This window comes from Hyperolius riggenbachi, chromosome 7 (genome assembly GCF_040937935.1).
Source record: "Hyperolius riggenbachi isolate aHypRig1 chromosome 7, aHypRig1.pri, whole genome shotgun sequence".
Classification (NCBI taxonomy): domain Eukaryota; kingdom Metazoa; phylum Chordata; class Amphibia; order Anura; family Hyperoliidae; genus Hyperolius; species Hyperolius riggenbachi.
The window spans coordinates 165,296,759-165,312,118 of NC_090652.1; the positions used below are offsets into that span (position 1 = coordinate 165,296,759).

At 44.0% G+C, this 15,360-nt stretch overlaps 1 protein-coding gene across 1 annotated transcript in view; it reads left to right on the forward strand.

Annotated features, from left to right (window-relative positions):
• LOC137526122 (dynein axonemal heavy chain 7-like) overlaps positions 1-15,360 on the forward strand; it is a 127,547-nt gene that overhangs the window by 59,977 nt on the left and 52,210 nt on the right. Inside the window, exons 9-10 of the mRNA XM_068247342.1 lie at positions 1,440-1,559; positions 7,382-7,565. Of these exons, the coding sequence (XP_068103443.1) occupies positions 1,440-1,559; positions 7,382-7,565 (304 nt within the window). The remainder of the gene's footprint in view (positions 1-1,439; positions 1,560-7,381; positions 7,566-15,360) is intronic.

The following is a 15,360-nucleotide window of genomic DNA, read 5'->3' on the forward strand; positions in this document are numbered from 1 at the left end:
TGTGTTCCTTTCTAACTGCTTGATTTGACCTGTATCTGTATCTATATCCTCTATCAGTACCCTGTACGTGCCAAGCCCAATTCTGGGCACGACCCAGTCGTGCTTGGCGATAATAAAGATTCTGATTCTGATTCTGAAATATGGTGATGGCAGCATTATGCTCTGGGGTGCTTCTCTTCGGGGACAGGGAAGCTGGTCGCAGGCCATTTGCAGCCTGTGAAGCCAACTTTTGTGGCCCGCGGAAGTGTCCTGAGGAGGAGGATCTGGGATTGTGTCATACTATGTCATAGGTTTAAACAGCATAGTCGCGTTCTTCGCAGTAGCCCTGTGATAGTTAGAGACCCTCATCCATTGGTTGCTGCAGGAACCACCCTACAATGGGAATCAGCCTTATTCTTATTGGAGGGAGGTTCCTGCAGCAACCAATGGGCAAGAGTCTCTATCACAGCGCTACTGCAAAGAACGCGAGAAACCTATGACGCAATCCTCCTCCTCAGCACGAATTCTTGCTTTGGCCCTCCTCACGTGCTCCGACTCTCCTTTCCCAGATGATTTGCCACTGCTCCAGCCTCTCATCCCAGGGGACAGTGTGACATCACACCCTACCAGCCTGTCGAGCTGAAAAAACGTTGCTTCACTCTGACCTTCACCCGCGGCTAGGACGCGGCAACTAATTGAGACCCCGGCTTCTGCTGAATAGTAGGCCTCAACTACCCTCAGCTCACACAGCATATGAGCTGGGGGGGGGGGGGGGATCACCCAGAAAGCCTCTGCACACACACCCAGGTAACCCAGAAAATGGGCATCAAATGGTGAGTACAACAATTCTTGGTTTGCCGTTTTCTTTCCTTTTCCACCACTATGGTAACTGTTACTAGAAAAATGTTTAAAGAGATATATTTAAATTTTGTATGTATGTGTTCCGGCCCGCAAAATTTATCTTAATATCAAGGGCAAAAAAAGGTTGGCCAACACTGTTCTATAAGACTCAGTAGTATACCTAAAAGAACTTTTTCTATTTTTTTTTTTTTTTGCAACAGTGTTAGTGCTCTTGCTCACTATGGGCTTGATTCACTAAACCTCGATAACTCATATCACGGCCGTACCAGCGTTTTCGCACGCATTTTCACTTTTTGCGCAATTGCGCAAAGTCATGATTGTGCACGAAAACGCGCACAAAAACGCTAGTGGATCAAGCCATGCGATTCCAAATTTGAGGCGATTTTACATAGCATTCCAAGTTGCGGTTTTTAATCGGTACTTCATGCTGCATTTTTTTATGCGTTTTACTTCTTGTTTTGATAGCATCCAGGGAAAATCGAAATCGTAAATCGGATTTGCAGTGTGCAGGAGGCCTAACTACAATTTAGTTACTTATTCTATTGCAGACATTGCCACATGATCAGCTTCTAAACATCTTGTTTCTAATTTCTCCTAAGGCAATTACGACTTGTTGATACAGATGAATTTCACAATCGCCAAGAGTCAATGGAGCTTTCCGTTTTCCAGAACCTTGTCATGAGAAACATTGATGCTGCCAAAGATAAACTACTTAAAAAGTATGTAAAATGTAATTGTTGGAGTAGAATCATGATTATGAATATGGGGCTGGAGTTTACATACGGCATGTAAGGAGCCTTATACCACACTGCAGTTCAAAGAGTAGAGTAGAAGTTCAAATGTACTTGTACTTGGTGCATTGGTTTCCCTGCGCTGGAATATGACTGAAAGGATTGGTTGTTGTAGGGTTTTATATTTTACATTATTTTACATTACATTAAATAAGCTATATGGATTTGAAAATCTAAGTTAAGCAACACTAAACAGCTTATATTGCATATTTATATTTCTATTTAATCTGTATCTTTAAATACCATGCTGCGAACATAAATTCCAGGCTCTGTGTGTTCTGGTATCAGAAAGAATCAAAACAGTTAAATTATTATCACATAGGGCTTGATTCACAAAAGAGTGCTAACTGTTAGCACGGCCGTTTTCGCGTGAATATTCGCATTGCGCACGATCGCGAATTTTCGCGCTAAACGATAACGTTTTTGTGCGCAAACGCGAATTTTCACGCGAAAACTATATCAATTTTGCGGTAAAATTTGCATTTGCACGCGAAAACGTTATCGTTTCACGCGAAAATTCGCGCGAAAACGGCCGTGCTAACAGTTAGCACCCTTTTGTGAATCAAGCCCATAGTGCCCTTTTCATGTACCATGTATTTTATGTCACTACCAAGACAAATTTATTTTATGGGGAATATATGCAGATCTTATAGGGTTGATTAATGTCATGGAACTTTGCATGTGGCTACTGGCTATATTAACTTTCTTCTAATGCGTATGGACCTGAAGTGGTCTACAGCTGTGACTTTTGTTTACTGCTTATCCCACTACTGGTAAAAATCTATTAACCCTTCGCACACTCACATGCAAATGTTCAAACAATTGCATTCACAGATTCACTCATCCAGGCACAACTGTTATCCCTACAGCTAAATTAAAAGCCAGGGTTTTAGTTCACAGAAGAATGCATTCTTATGCTTAATCACCTATACTGCGCAGAAGTACCCAGGTAAACATAGGTGTCCTAACTCTGGCCCTGTAACATGCATAGTGCAGACATGCAAACACATTCATTGCATCAAACCTATCAATGGATTAGGAGCACACATCCTAACTTCCTCTCCTGGGAAAGACAGTGCATCTTACCAATCGCACAAGGGAGCTAATATTATGTGTCCATGTGCACCATGCGCATACACCAGCATAAGCTGTCTGCATGCTGACAAACATACAGGGGAAGGGGGGAGTGCGCCGCCTTCTCGCTCTAGCGGCTGACGTCACTTCCGGAAGCGGAAGTGACGTCTGCCGCTAGAGCGAGAAGGCGGCGATGGAACGCAAGGAAGAAGGTATGTATCCTGACGCCGCTGCTGCCCGCTGCCCACACACGTTAACTAGCTGGAGGGGAGAGCCCCGAGGTGAGGGAGAGGAGGGAACTACCCCTCTCCCCGCCGACTGTGGGCAAGGCTTTCCCCTCATGCTGCCACCCCTCCAGCCCCCAAAAACCGGCCACGAGGGGGGCCCCGGGGGGGGGGGGGGGAGGGGGGCGCTCTGAAATTCTGCAGGGGGATTTTCTGGTGTCTGCTGCCCACATTACGATTTTCAGGTGTCTGCTGCCCACATTATGATTTTCTGGTGACTGCTGCCCACATTACGATTTTCTGGTCACTGCTGCACACATTGCGATTTTCTGGTGTCTGCTGCCCACATTACGATTTTCAGGTGTCTGCTGCCCACATTGCGATTTTCAGGTGTCTGCTGCCCACATTACGATTTTCTGGTCACTGCTGCACACATTGCGATTTTCTGGTGTCTGCTGCCCACATTACGATTTTCAGGTGTCTGCTGCCCACATTACGATTTTCTGGTCACTGCTGCACACATTGCGATTTTCTGGTGTCTGCTGCCCACCTTACGATTTTCTGGTGTCTGCTGCCCACATTGCGATTTTCAGGTGTCTGCTGCCCACATTGCGATTTTCAGGTGTCTGCTGCCCACATTACGATTTTCTGGTCACTGCTGCACACATTGCGATTTTCTGGTGTCTGCTGCCCACATTACGATTTTCTGGTGTCAGCTGCCCACATTGCGATTTTCAGGTCACTGCTGCACACATTAGGATTTTCTGGTGTCTGCTGCCCACATTAGGATTTTCTGGTGTCTGCTGCCCACATTACGATTTTCAGGTGTCTGCTGCCCACATTATGATTTTCTGGTCACTGCTGCCCACATTACGATTTTCTGGTCACTGCTGCACACATTGCGATTTTCTGGTGTCTGCTGCCCACATTACGATTTTCAGGTGTCTGCTGCCCACATTGCGATTTTCAGGTGTCTGCTGCCCACATTACGATTTTCTGGTCACTGCTGCACACATTGCGATTTTCTGGTGTCTGCTGCCCACATTACGATTTTCTGGTCACCGCTGCACACATTGCGATTTTCTGGTGTCTGCTGCCCACATTACGATTTTCAGGTGTCTGCTGCCCACATTACGATTTTCTGGTCACTGCTGCACACATTGCGATTTTCTGGTGTCTGCTGCCCACATTGCGATTTTCAGGTGTCTGCTGCCCACATTACGATTTTCTGGTCACTGCTGCACACATTGCGATTTTCTGGTGTCTGCTGCCCACATTACGATTTTCAGGTGTCTGCTGCCCACATTACGATTTTCTGGTCACTGCTGCACACATTGCGATTTTCTGGTGTCTGCTGCCCACCTTACGATTTTCTGGTGTCTGCTGCCCACATTGCGATTTTCAGGTGTCTGCTGCCCACATTGCGATTTTCAGGTGTCTGCTGCCCACATTACGATTTTCAGGTGTCTGCTGCCCACATTATGATTTTCTGGTGTCTGCTGCCCACATTACGATTTTCTGGTCACCGCTGCACACATTGCGATTTTCTGGTGTCTGCTGCCCACATTACGATTTTCAGGTGTCTGCTGCCCACATTACGATTTTCTGGTCACTGCTGCACACATTGCGATTTTCTGGTGTCTGCTGCCCACATTGCGATTTTCAGGTGTCTGCTGCCCACATTACGATTTTCTGGTCACTGCTGCACACATTGCGATTTTCTGGTGTCTGCTGCCCACATTACGATTTTCAGGTGTCTGCTGCCCACATTACGATTTTCTGGTCACTGCTGCACACATTGCGATTTTCTGGTGTCTGCTGCCCACCTTACGATTTTCTGGTGTCTGCTGCCCACATTGCGATTTTCAGGTGTCTGCTGCCCACATTGCGATTTTCAGGTGTCTGCTGCCCACATTACGATTTTCTGGTCACTGCTGCACACATTGCGATTTTCTGGTGTCTGCTGCCCACATTACGATTTTCTGGTGTCTGCTGCCCACATTGCGATTTTCAGGTCACTGCTGCACACATTAGGATTTTCTGGTGTCTGCTGCCCACATTAGGATTTTCTGGTGTCTGCTGCCCACATTGCGATTTTCTGGTGACTGCTGCCCACATGGCGATTTTCTGGTGACTGCTGCCCACATGGCGATTTTCTGGTGACTGCTGCCCACATTGCAGTTTTTTGGTGAACTCTGCCCACATTACGATTTTCTGTCCCACATTACGATATTCTGGTGAACGCTGCCCACATTACGATTGTCTGGTGAATGCTGTCCACGTTACAATTTTCTGGTGACTGCTGCTCACGTTACGATTTTCTGGTGACTGGTGCCCACATTACGATTTTCTGGTGAACTCTGCCCACATTATGATTTTCTGGTGAACTCTGCCCACATTATGATTTTCTGGTGAACGCTGCCCACATTACGATTGTCTGGTGAATGCTGTCCACGTTACAATTTTCTGGTGACTGGTGCCCACATTACGATTTTCTGGTAAACTCTGCCCACATTATGATTTTCTAAAGGCCCACATTACGATTTTCTGGTGAACTCTGCCCACATTACGATTTTCTGGCCCACATTACGATTGTCTGGTAAAATACTGCCCACTGTACAATTAATTTACAGTGAAACGCTGCCCCATTACGATTATTTGGCACCTATGGGGGGGGGGGGGGCATCCAAATATTCGCAGGGGGGCCCAGTGATTTCTAGTTACGCCCCTGCCCTGCAGACTCCCAAATTGCACAAACACTGAAACTGATATTTCTATTTAGTTAATTTCCCTGATCCCCCATAAAACTGCCCCCGGGGATTAGTTGCATGGGGATCAGGCACAGGGAACCTGTTGCTGCACAACTAGGAGATGCCATGGTTGTTGAAATTTTCTGAAGTGGATCCGAGATAAACTTTTACTCATTGCATAATTGTGTTCCTTACATATAGTTTATAGGGCATTCCTCAAGCCAAATACTTTTTTTTTAAATACCCCAATTCCCTATAAACTAAACAAGCCTCGCCCACAGCTCCTCCAGCACCTAGGCACTCTGAGACCCATGTAGCAAGGGCATATGGGAGCTCAGTCTGGGCAGGAGGAGGAGGAGGTTACTAGCCAGAGATTTCAGAGGCAGAGGGGAGGAGGAGAGGGGAGTGAAGTTTTCACAGGCTGAAGGGTGGTGATGCAGAGCAGCTTGCCTATGGGTAATGTTTACAAGCAGAACATGGCTGCTGTCATTGTACCACAGGAAGAAGTAATCATATACTGTTGAAGCTGATAGATAAGATATATTGACAAGTTACTTGTTATAGTTAGTTTTTCATCTCGGATCCGCTTTAGGTATGGGCAGCAAGTCCAGTCAGTAAGTATATGTTACCATAGACATGTGTTTCTGATGTTAAATAATAGTTTTAAAGGCACAGGCTCATTCTAGTGAGCAAAATTGTGTCTAACAGGAGTAGGTAAGAATGTTACCTTTAAGTTAACCAGCTGAGCGGTCTGGACGAGCTCAGCTCGTCCAACACCGCCAGCGGCTGCCGCTCAGGCCCTGCTGGGCCGATTTGAATGAAATAAAAAGCAGCACACGCAGCCGGCACTTTGCCAGCCGCGTGTGCTGCCTGATCGCCGCCGCTCTGCGGCGATTCGCCGCGAGCAGCGGCGAAAGAGGGTCCCCCCAGCCGCCTGAGCCCAGCGTAGCCGGAACAAAAAGTTCCGGCCAGCGCTAAGGGCTGGATCGGAGGCGGCTGACGTCAGGACGTCGGCTGACGTCGATGACGTCACTCCTCTCGTCGCTATGGCGACGATATAAGCAAAACAAGGAAGGCCGCTCATTGCGGCCTTCCTTGTTTATTCTGGGCGCCGGAGGCGATCGGAAGATCGCCTCCGGAGCGCCCTCTAGTGGGCTTTCATGCAGCCAACTTTCAGTTGGCTGCATGAAATAGTTTTTTTTTTATTTAAAAAAAACCCTCCCGCAGCCACCCTGGCGATTTAATCAGAACGCCAGGGTGGTTAAAATCTAAAAAAAAGTGTGTGATGAGTATTTTTTGTACAGTGCCATGTAGTGGCTTAGTTGGAGATGAGTTGTTGATTTTAAGCTCACTGTTGTAAAGGTGATCCTAAAGTCATTCCATTTTAATTCACTCCACATTCTGTTGCTTTTCATGTGTTGGGAGCTCCCACTTGTTCTGATCTATTTAGTTGATTGACTAAATCCTCCCATCAAAGTATTATTGTGGTGCTCTTAACATACAGTATGCAGAAAACAAGCCTGTGGATATTTCAACTGCTGAATTCTAGGAGGACTTTAACCAAGCTGAGTGTGACTATCCCATGCAATCAAATGGCGCACAGTGGAGTTCTTTTTAAAGTGTTACATTTCTACTATTAAGCAGTTGCATTGTATGGCTGTTGTTTTGTTTTCTTACTTGGTATAATATCATTATTTTGCAGGTGGTTTCCAGAAATTCAGAATATATATTACCAAGGTAACAAAAGAAAGCAAGTCCCCAGCAATAGCAACCATAAGAGACTTGAATCTTTTTTCAATTGTGTTGCCACATTAATGACGGAACAGCTGCAAAGTCTTGCTCTAGCATCCATGCAGGATTACACAGATTTGATTATACAGCCACCAGTGAGTAGACGCTTTTAACATTTTATCAGATATCTTATGAATGGTGCTGTTTTACATATTTGCACTTCCACTGAACCGTGGCTTGTGTGATATTTATCTGTATTAATTGAGCCTGCGATCACAAAAAATCGTTCCGGTAGCTTTTATTTGGCAATTCACATTTTCTTCTTCTATAATATTTATGTGCACACTGCACCATCCAAAATTAAGCTTGGCCACTAAGCACCTATGTAAACCGTGCACAATGTTTGGACAGTATATTTTTAAAGTGGACCTAAACTCAGAACTTCCTCTCTGCTCTAAAAAATAGGTAACTGCACAGTAACCTTCAAAGAAAAACATTTTTTGTTACAACTTATAGAACTCCTACAGAGATTCTGCAGTACTTATTTTCTGTGATTCCTGGGAGCACACAAAGGGTTAACCTTCAGCACAGTTAAGTGTGGTCTAATAGTAAGATCAGTGGACATTATCAGAAATAGACTTTAGTGTTCCATAAAAAAAAAAAATCTAATTATATTTTGCCACAGACGAATTCTTGTTCCACCGGGCTTATATCTGTTTCTGTATGCCAGCCATTGTAAAATAGTCCTTGTGGCATACGACAGCAGTTTCTAGTGTATTATGTTGCTACAGTATATAAGACACTGACATTACAATCAGATCTCATCACATTGGCCTAGCTCCAAAACCACCATCCCTAGTTCTTCCCCACCTGTAATTTCATGTCATTAGTCTCTAGCAACTAGCTGCTTGTGTGTGATGAAGCTACATGAAACAATAGCAGCAACTGTCTACATCATTTCAGCATACCTTTACTAGGGTACCCTATTGTCATGGTCTCTTCTACTTGTATTTTCCTGTCAATAGTGTCCTTAATTGATCTGTCAATAGTGCCCTTAATTGATATAAGAACTGCAAAACAACAGAAAGGAGCGCTCTGAGAGACTAAATAGTATGTAAAAGTCACTGTCCTATCCAGGACAGGTCTCACCTGGAAAGTATTGGCTGTCAGCGGTGTCCAGCCAATATAAGCATGTGTCCCCTTTAAGACAGACGGGAAACAGGCTTTCCGGGTGGGCTTCCAAGGTAGAGGGTCCGCAGTAGGTGATTGGTGCAGGTCCCAGCCAGTGGTATGGTCTGCAGCAGGCAGTGTATATTCCAGAACGCCAGCTCTCCCCTCCGTGGTGAGACAGCGAGAGAGCAGCTCCTGGGTGTACACAGCACTGCTGCTCGCTCTGCCCAAGAAGAAACAAGCGTCTAGCCGTTGCTGGGCAGCGCAGCGGCTTACAAAGGAGAAACTTGCGCAAGGCTATGAAAATGTTTAAGGAGGTGTATTGGCATTGGAGATGATGCATTTCACGGAGGAACCTCCGTTTCTTCAGATCAATCAAAAGCAATATGGCGGTGGTTACATTTATACATTTATAAACATAGAAGCATGACATGTGTCAAAAATTGGCCAATCGGCATGAAGTGGTATGGATTAATCGCAATAAACTTTATTAGGTTAAACAAGGGTGGGGAAGATAAATGCAAGGAAGGGGTAGTGAAAGATGATGCTGGGCAAAAACTGAATATGTTTAATGGGCTGGTCCATGTAAATAAATGGACACTACAAATTGAATCACTCTTATGGGTGGGGTTATGCTAATACTAAAGCTATGCTCAGTCAAATGCTAAAGGAGAATGAAAGGTTCAATCTCCACCATTTGAAACAAATGAAGGGGGGGGGGGGGGGGAGAGAATGTACACATTCTCTTTCCCCCTCCCTGCCTCCCCTCCATTTGTTTTACAGATGAGGTAATATATCAATATATAGCAATTTATACTGATATTAGATAAAAGAAGTGTTTTTGATACTGAAACCAGAATAAATAATGTGAAATTGATTAATTTTATTATTTATGCTCTGCTATTTGACATTGCAGTTCCTCATTAGGGTGAGTATATAGCAGATAATAAAGTGCAGGAGTGTATACTTATTAAACATGTAAATATGTCAGAAATTGCTGTATTCAGTACTGTTATTATGATGATCGCCTTTCTGCTTACCAGTGCATTATGTTCTGTGATGCTAGCTACCCCAGAGCGTGCCCTCCTCCCATGCTTTATTTATAGTTGACAGGGTCATAAATCCATTCTGCTATCAGGGTCTGCTGTGTGTCCTTAGCCCTCAGCCCAGAGCAAATTGCTGACAGACCATACTGGAAGCACAGAAGAGCAGACAATCACACCACAGCCTGTGACCTGGACAGAAGAGAGATAAACACTACAGTGATGCTCACTTCCCCTAATGACCCAGAAAAGGGTGAAAAGCAGGGGAAGATGTACAGTGCATTTTTGTGTCTGTTTTGCATCAGCATGCTGTAATCCAACTAGCACAAGACTCTCAAGGAGGTTAATTGCTCTGGAGTCTGGATATAGCTGCTTCATGATTTTCCAGCAGACAAGTTTTTATGATTCTTCTCCATTGGCCACAGTGCACAAATGCTTTTCATAGGTTATAACTCTTACTAACCTAATCTGTGTACGAAAGCTGATTAAAAAGTAATGAGTCAGATTTACTTTTTCAGAGTCTGATGGTTTCACAGACTAGGAACATTTTTATTGTGGGACTAGCATAATTCATGTCCAACACGTTTTTAAATGCTTCAGAAAGGATTCAAAGACAAGTAACATACTGTTCCGTGACATACTCATCTAAAAGCATTGCAGGGAAATTTGGGCACTGGTGAAGCGGAAAGATGGCTCACCCTGCTCTAACTGACCTTTTTTTAGTTCCCCAACAGATGGCGCCCAAATTCACCGGTTTCTTGTAATTTGTGCTCTGGCTATTGCCGGTGCCAAATTACTCACCTGCCATAATTAACATTGGCCTCAATTTTGGTAGGGTTTACGAGCAAATTACTGCATATACAGTAATTTACTGCATGCGGTAATGACATTTAGCAATTCTGGTAGATTTTAGTCTTGTTTTACCGCATGTGGTAAATTTTAGTCATGAATTACCGCATGTGGTAAATAATGCGGTAAAGCGCGTGGTAATTTGCATTAATTTTACCAAAAATTGCTATTCTCATGGAAATGAGGGGGCATGTCAGCACATAATTTACCGATCAGTTTACGACCTGCCTGTACCTGGCGGTAAAGTCAATTTGTATGCATTTTGATGTTTTTAGTGGAGTTCCTATTCAGGCAGTGTTATAGAAAAGATACGTAGAAATAAAACTCCAAATATTTACTGGATTTTTTTATAGGGGATGCCTATTAGAGATGGCCCGAACGGTTTCCCGGCGAACTTGTTCACGCGAACAACGCGGTTCGCGTCGAAACGCGAACATATAGCGAGTTCGACTGCCCCCTATACTACATCATTGGGCTAAACTTTGACCCTCTACATCACAGTCAGCAGATGGCAGCCAATCAGGCTGCACTCCCTCCTGGACCCCTGCTGCCTGCTTTAGTGAGAGAAGGGAGAGACATTGGAAAGATAGGGAAAGCGTTACTTAGGAGTTCTTGTTAGCTTTCTCCTTGCTGATATTTGTTGCTGAAAAGCACCACAAAAAAAGCTCGTTGGAGAGCTAATGTTCTTGTGATGTGGTTTTTTTTGTGTGGCTCACTGGCACTGCATATACAGCCCTGTCTGTTGTAGCTGGCCCTTGCTAATTGCTATACTGTGCCAGGCCCAGCACATTCAGTGCATACCTTTTCACTGCACCTGTGTAACTGCACATTGTATTATACCACCAGGCACTGCATACCGTTCACTGCATCTGTGTGACAGCATACTGTTTTATATACCAGTCAGTGCATATCTTTCACTTGAATGGATCGCAGACTTGCCCTCCATAACAGATTCTCGTTATAGGAATTCAAGTGTATTCGTCTCATCATCATACAGCAGTCAGTGCATACCTTTTACTGCATCTGTGTGGCTGCACATTGTATTATACCTGCAGCCAGTGTATACCTTTCACTGCATCTGTGTGACTGCACATTGTGTTATACCAGCAGTCAGTGTATACCTTTTACTGCATCTGTGTGACTGCACATTGTATTATACCAGCAGTCAGTGTATACCTTTTACCGCATCGGTGTGAGTGCACATTGTATTCTACCAGCAGTCAGTACCTTTCACTGCATCTGTGTAACTGCACATTGTATTATACCAGCAGTCACTGCATCTGTGTGACTGCACATTGTATTATACCAACAGTCAGTGTATACCTTTCACTGCATCTGTGTGACTGCACACTGTATTAGTCCAGTCAGTGCATACCTTTCACTGCATCTATGACTGCACATTGTATTACACCTGGCAGTCAGTGCATACCTTTCACTTGAATGGATGGCAGACTTGCCCTCCATAACAGATTCTCGTTAAAGCATTTCAAGTGTATTGTCTCATTATTATACAGCAGGGCCTTGAAAGAGTCCTCCTGTATTGTTATTTTTCGTCACTACATTCCTGAGCCTGGACTTGCGTGCCGTGCCTGCTACCTTCCTTGGATGTGTGGTGGTAGCCGTTTCTCAGGCTCCTACTCCGGATCGGAAGCGAACCCTGATTCCCGTTCCGTTACCCGTGGTCACCCATGGTACTGAGAAAGTACCATGGAAACTTTATCACACAGTTAAATGAATGGCAGACTTGCCTTCCATAACAGATTCTCGTTGAAGGAACTGAACAGACAGCAGAAAAAGTAATACAAAAATAAAATCTAAGCTTTAACAATGATAGAGAAAGTACTATCGACAGTCTGAGCAGTGATGAACCCCTGGACTACTGGGTGTGCAGGCTTGACCTGTGGCCAGTGCTGTCACAATTTGCCATTCAACTTCTGGCTTGCCCTGCCTCAAGCGTCCTGTCAGAAAGGATCTTTAGCGCAGCTTGAGGCATTGTCAGTGAGAAGAAAAGTCACCTAGGTCAAAAAAGTGTTCAGTACCTCACCTTTATCAAAATGAATGAGGCATGGATCCCAGAGGGCTACTGCCTGCTCAAAGACTAAGTCAGTCCCCACACGGCATCTCTGCCTGCCTTCTGGCCGCTGCTGCCTGCCCCAAGACTAAGTCAGTCCCCCCACACAGCATCTCTGCCTGCAGGGCGCTTGACTGCCTTCTCCGCCACCACCAACAGGGTCCAGGACTCCAGGTGGATTCCTGAATTTTTAAGGCCGCTAACAAAAAGAATAATAATTTTTCTGCTGCGTGTACATGCCTGCCTAATTTTTCTAGCTGCACTGCGGCTGCAACAACAAAACAAAAGGCATGTACAAGTGTAAGAAATGGACTGTGTGTTTCTCAGCTTGCTTTTGTTGAGCAGCCATTCCACATCTTTTCTAAGACAAAAGACTTCACTTCCTGTTAACTGACCTTAGGCGGAGATAAAGTTTAAATCTGCTGAAAAGCATCCTTTCAGCCAATGACATTGAGCCTCCTAAAGGGAAGTGATGTGTAGTGAGGGGGTGGAGTCAAGAAGTATATAGAGTCTTTTGACCATGTGGCTTTGGGTGCTTTTGTTCTTTGATCTGCTGGGGTGGCAAGTGGCCTTTTGCTGGAATCTGCTGCTGAGGCTGTTAGCTGGAAATCATGGCTAATGGTAAGATGTAATGGGTCTGTGTATTGTGGGCTGTATTTTAGGATAAATTGGGAAGCTGCACTAATGATATATATTAATGTATACATTGTGGGCATTGTTTCCTAAGCTTTATGTGTTTATATAGTTGGATTTCTCTGTACATGTTGTTTTCTGTAGTTCATCAGTATCTGTACCTGTATCGCAAATACCACTTGCAATATAAACTTTATTTATACTGTTGTTGATGTGTATTCTTTTGCCAAACGACCATCTAGAACTTCTGAGAAATTGGTATTGTTGTCTTTATTAATATCCCATTGTTTACACAATATTTTCAGCAATATCGGATTTCTAACACAAGTGTCAATTCCCCTTCGTGATCGTTACCTTGCCGCGGTGAAGGGGCTTACGTATCACAATGAAGCAATGACCTATATGAGCGTGTTGGGGGGCACACCTGACCCAAGATAATCAGGTTGTTGCTTCATTGTGGTCAGACCAAATTCGATCAGCTGGACAGTCACTGTTGTTCTGTCATTGAGCTACCTCAGCCCGACCATATGGGCTTGAAAACCGCCATCGCCTGCACTCTCGCCATCGCGCGCACCAGTCCAGTACGGCCATCACTACACAAACAGCTGTTTGTGGTGCGTTACACACTGAGTTTGGTCTGTCAGTGTGAAGCAGTACACTACTTAAACTACCTGCTGATCCATGTATACACACGCAAGATGTTTTCAAGCACTTTATGCCTCCAATTTAGGAATGCAATGTGATTTCTGCCCTTTAAGGATTATAATCCTGCTGTGTGTCAAATCCATAATTTTCCCAATGACTTTTGCCGTGTATCTCACTCCGCCATGCCCCCCTTAAACATCTTTTTCATCACTTTTGTGACCAGAAACGGTGTTTGTAGTTTTTAAAGTTCGCCTGCCCATTGAAGTCTATTGCGGTTTGCATGGTTCGCGCGAACTCGAACTTTTGCGGAAGTTCGCGTTCGAGGTGCGCGAACCCAAAATCGGAAGTTTGAGCCATCTCTAATGCCCATAAATATACTTTTCATAGGTTGCTACATAGTCAAATACACCTTACACCCCTCAAAAAAACATCTTCCAAAGACTATCCTGACTTATGGAAGACAATTAAAGACTTGCCTACCGCTGAAATACAGCACGTTTTACCACACTTTTTACCACATGATCAGAAATGCAGAATAATCTTTAAGTGTTTTTTTTTAAAAGGGGGAAAATACTGCATGAGGTATCTTACAGATGAAAAAATATTTACCATACATAGCTACCAGAAGTGAGGCCATTGACTTTATCACCAGGTACAGGCAGGTCTTAAACTGATCAGTAAATTATGTGCTAACATGCCCCCTAATTTCCTTAAGAATAGCGATTTTCAGTAAATCGGTTAATGTAAGTTACCACATAATGTATTGGCTGTGGTAAAACGTGACTAGAATCTCCCAGAATTGCTAAATGTCCTTACCGCATGCAGTAATTTGCTCGTAAACCCTACCAGAATTGAGGCCAATGTGTTTAGTTCATTTGAATGAGATACCAAGTTCATTAAAGTTCACATAAACTTAACCTTCTTGCAATAGTTTTTTTAGCCTTTGCAATTTTGGCATCTATAACTGGTGGATGGTCACCTAGAACATGCGTCATCAGCCTCTTATTTGATGCTGACCTTAAAGTGCTACCACCACTGAACAACACTAGCATGCCTAATCTTTTAATTGCTGTATTCTTGCTGTAACATTTCAAGACTTTTACTACCATTTTAGCCAGGTTTAGTTAAAAATTCTATGACATACCTGGGCTGCAGTTTGTCTTCATCTGCCAAGTACAAGGAACTTCAGCTCAATGTGACAGAATACTGAAGATAGGGTGGTCCTAATGCAGATTTAGACGCAAGGATGTATGTTGTGCACAAACACTTGCACAGTGTTCTCATAACTACCTCCACAAATGAGCAACAAAGATTCACAACTTTTCAACCAGAACTTGCACTTGTAATACCTTTAGTGTCCTCAACAATCAAAGTACTAAAATAAGGTAATAAAATAATATGAAAGTTAAGTTAATTTGGAACGACTTATTTTAAGTACTGTTTTTTGCTTTTAAAGTGAACCGAGCACCTTTTTTAGCACTCAGAACATTTCTACAGCACATGAAAAATACATGCCAACAATCTGTTTCATTATTAAAA